This window comes from Camelina sativa, chromosome 11 (assembly GCF_000633955.1).
Source record: "Camelina sativa cultivar DH55 chromosome 11, Cs, whole genome shotgun sequence".
In the NCBI taxonomy this organism is placed as follows: domain Eukaryota; kingdom Viridiplantae; phylum Streptophyta; class Magnoliopsida; order Brassicales; family Brassicaceae; genus Camelina; species Camelina sativa.
This window is the reverse complement of record NC_025695.1, coordinates 48,740,697-48,744,633: the sequence shown is the minus strand read 5'-3', so window position 1 is coordinate 48,744,633 and position 3,937 is coordinate 48,740,697. Positions and strand designations below refer to the sequence as shown.

General features: G+C 37.4%; 2 protein-coding genes across 2 annotated transcripts in view; one reads left to right on the top strand and one right to left on the bottom strand.

Moving 5' to 3' along the window:
- The window catches only part of LOC104729079 (probable mediator of RNA polymerase II transcription subunit 37c), a 3,399-nt gene extending 2,712 nt beyond the window's left edge, over window positions 1-687 (bottom strand). The window contains exons 1-2 of the mRNA XM_010447973.2: window positions 410-687; window positions 6-97 (exon numbers count right to left, since the gene is read on the bottom strand). Of these exons, the coding sequence (XP_010446275.1) occupies window positions 6-97; window positions 410-623 (306 nt within the window). The 5' untranslated portion in view covers window positions 624-687. The remainder of the gene's footprint in view (window positions 1-5; window positions 98-409) is intronic.
- LOC104727243 (uncharacterized protein At3g49720-like) lies at window positions 1,248-3,256 on the top strand. Its single transcript, XM_010446298.2, has 7 exons — window positions 1,248-1,382; window positions 1,777-1,935; window positions 2,039-2,078; window positions 2,189-2,227; window positions 2,310-2,684; window positions 2,776-2,831; window positions 2,955-3,256. Exons 2-7 carry the CDS (start codon window positions 1,819-1,821, stop codon window positions 3,105-3,107), a joined length of 780 nt encoding a protein of 259 aa, XP_010444600.1. The 5' UTR covers window positions 1,248-1,382; window positions 1,777-1,818; the 3' UTR covers window positions 3,108-3,256.

Genomic DNA, 3,937 nt, shown 5'->3' with positions numbered 1-3,937 from the left:
TCAGCAGTTCCAGAAGAGATGACAGTGAAAGGCCACAACTTCCTGTCGCTTTGGACAGATGCATCACTGAATCTACGACCAATCAACCTCTTTGCATCTGTCAAAATTAAACAAAACAAAATCAATAGACCGAACATAAAAATTAATCAAAATCATAGTGGACATTACAGACCAAATCATCAACTTAAACTAAAATTCTTTTGTCAGAGAAGATAAAAATCATAACTTCAACAAATCCACAGGAATAGTTAATAATCAGCGCATAGGGTATAACGCAAAGAAGTAATTCAACTCAAACCCTAAAAATCATCCTATACAAACCCTAAAAATTCGTGATTTAACTCAAACACGAAACACCGGGAGAAGAATTAAAAGCAGAGTATGTAATAAGATGAGAGAGTACACATACCGAAGACAGTGTTAACAGGGTTCATGGCGACCTGGTTCTTAGCAGCATCTCCGATCAACCTCTCGGTGTCGGTGAAAGCGACGTAAGACGGCGTGGTTCGGTTACCTTGATCATTAGCAATGATCTCAACACGGTCGTGTTGCCACACTCCAACACAAGAGTAGGTGGTACCAAGATCGATACCGATCGCAGGACCTTCTCCCTTACCAGCCATTGTTATTATCACAAAGCTTTTAGCTTATCAAGAAGAAAGAGACGAAAAGTTTTAGAGCTGCTTAGGTTTTTAGGTTTTTTTTGAGTTTGTGAAGAAAGCAACGAAGTCAGGGTTTTTTATAGAGGTTGAGAGTTATGTTTCCAGAATGTTCCTGTAATGTGTAATTCACCGTTAGATTAGGTTTGAGATTGATCGGACGGTTGTTAAGTGAGAGATACCTATTTCCAATTCCTAAGGCAGATTTTTGTTCCGAGGAAAAAAGTGATATTTCCAATTCCTAAGGCAGATTATTGTCCAAAAAACGAAAAGCGCGTCTGGGAGAATTGGAAAACTGCTCCAACGTTCATAATCGCCACGTCGTACGTTAACTATCATCAGTAGTGGGCCTATAAGAGATTTCTATACGCAGTCTGTGGGCCGTTGTGAGGCTTTTCTTTTACTGATTGGGCATTATAGTTAGAAAAGCTTATTTGCTTAATTTATTATTTTTTGGGGGATAAAACAGATTAGTCTAATTAAATTAGCTGAGAAGTGTCGGCAAAACGGCAAGAAGTCTAATAATATGTTAGTTAGATGCGCATAAGCAAAACGGCGGCGTTTTTGGGTAGTAACGCACTCGATAATAAACAGCACTAGGGGACGAAGCTCTTCTTTGGTAAAAATTTTAAGTGGAGCTACTTACACAGAACAGAAGAAGCAATTTTGCGGATCTGAGATCTTTAGATCCGAACATCGTTTATCTGAAATCGTTGATTCAAGGTATGTCATACTTTTATTTTATTTNGGGGGGGGGGGGGGGGGGGTTCTAGTTAGCGTGTTTGATGGATCTATCAATTGGTATTGATTTGTTTTTTGCGGATTTCATGTTGAGCTTGGTGAGTTCTTGCTATTATGTTACTGTAATGATACAATGAACTTTGTTCGCCAAATCTGTTTTGTTCTATCTTTCGTGGATCTTATTTTTAAAAATTGATTCCATATCTGGTAAAAAAAAAAATTGGAAGTAGCTAACGCGGAATCAAATTTCTGAAATCTGTGTGTCTTGAATTTGTGTCGGTAATGGTTAAATCCAGGAGTGGCGTGTATTAGAGAGCATAAAAGAACATAGAGTGTGGATGAATCAATTCTAATATGTCTATATATTGGTTTGAAGGTCTGAAAAAAAAAAAAAAAAAGGATTTGAGGGATCTAAGCCATGTCAAGAAGGCAAGTAACGAGGCGTGTAGGGGATAGTGGAAGCTTTCCGTTTGTAGGAGCTTTGCATTCAAAATCTCGTTCGTCTCCTCTGTTATCTGTTTGCCTTGTTCTCGTGGTATGATGATGATGGTTTGTACTTCAGTGTAATCTCTAATAATAAAATTCGCTTCGTAGGATATAAAACTGATTGTTTTTTTTTTTTTTCAAATGTTTTACAGGGAGCATGCCTTCTCATTGGTTATGTTTACAGTGGTCCAGGTGTGTATATCTATCTATCTTCAACTAAGTATATAATAAGATGCATGTCTTTTTTTTTTTGCTTGTGATTCTGATTTGAAAACCCTAATGGACATTTCCTGTGTTTACAGGTATGTTCAAAAGTATCAGAGAAGTTAGCAAGATCACAGGTAATTCTTGTTTCTCATCTTCGAGACATGTGCTTATGATAGGTGATATTAACTTTTGAACTTGTTTAACAACTCTCTACAGGTGACTATTCTTGCACATCAGAAGTTCAAAGAGCTATTCCTGTTCTTAAGAATGCGTACGGAGATAGCATGCGCAAAGTCCTGCATGTGGGTCCTGAAACATGCTCAGTGGTCTCGAGTCTATTAAACGAAGAAGAGACTGAAGCATGGGGTGTTGAGCCGTATGATGTAGAGGATGCAGACTCTAGCTGCAAAAGTCTTTTACACAAAGGCCTTGTACGTGTGGCTGACATCAAATTCCCTCTGCCTTACCGGTCAAAGTCGTTTTCGCTTGTGATTGTCTCAGATGCTTTGGATTACCTCTCACCTAGGTACCTGAACAAAACCGTTCCTGAACTTGCAAGGGTTGCTTCAGATGGTGTTGTTCTTTTTGCAGGTAACTAAACCTAACCATTTAGAAAGAAAAAAACCCTGAGATTAAGATATGTAAATCCAGTCTGATTGCACTTAATCTTCATCCATTATAGGTAACCCTGGTCAACAAAAGGCTAAAGGCGCGGAATTGTCCAAATTTGGGCGACCGGTAAGTTCACTTAAAACCATGTTCTTGTCATGAATGAACCAATACATTCACCAATTCAGAGATGTGGGTTTGGTCTATACTTCTCCGTTCTGCTAACTTGATGCAATCCCAATGTTTTTGCAGGCAAAAATGCGTAGCTCGTCATGGTGGATCCGTTTCTTCTCACAGACGAATTTAGAGGGAAATGAAGCAGCAAACAAGAAATTCGAACAAGCAGCTTCCAAGAGTTCATATAAACCAGCTTGTCAAGTTTTCCACCTCAAGCCATTACATTAGTACACTATATTATTACTGGTTCTTAAAACATCAAACCAGATATATCTCATCTCTGTTAAATGCCTTTTTCACTATAGAAAGAAACAAAAAGTGCCACAAATTGTAAACAATTCTCAACTATTTGATTCATAATTTAACTATTTAATAAATTAGCCTGCATCTTTATGATATAAAGGTATAACATTACCTGATAAAATCTGGTACTCTTGTTGCTAGTTCGCTAACTGTATGGTCGATGAGTCAATTTGAGATCATCCTAACTCATTTGGCTCATTCGATTATATCACTGTTTGTCATAGATATACCTGTCCCAAGGTTAGAGAAGGCTCGATGCAACTCTACAAGTCGAGAAGACTAAGAGGCCCCTTCTATTTGAATTGGTTGATAGAGGCCCAGGCCTAATAATAAAATTGTATGATTGGACAGTATAAAAGTGGCCCACGTTACACAAGAAATACTCGTGTAAGTTTATTTTCTTAATTCCTTGGTAAGTTGAGCCGAAACACAGAGAGTACATAGTTTTGTTGATTATGTATGTAAACCTATATAGCAGCTAAATGAGTCGTTTTCCAATCTATAATTGGTTTCAAAACTTGGGAACCATTTGCCAAAAAAGATAAAATGAAAAGACAATCAAACAAAATACAGCATATATAGATTTATGAATATGGAAAAGGATAGGGAGAGAGACAAATACAAACTGGTATAAAGACATAAACATAAGTCGACCATACTGTTTGTTAACTTGGTATCCAATGCAGGTGGGATTTTCTTGTTTTCACTTTTTTTTTTTGTTTGATTGTCAAGTTTGCTTCGATATGAGTCATATG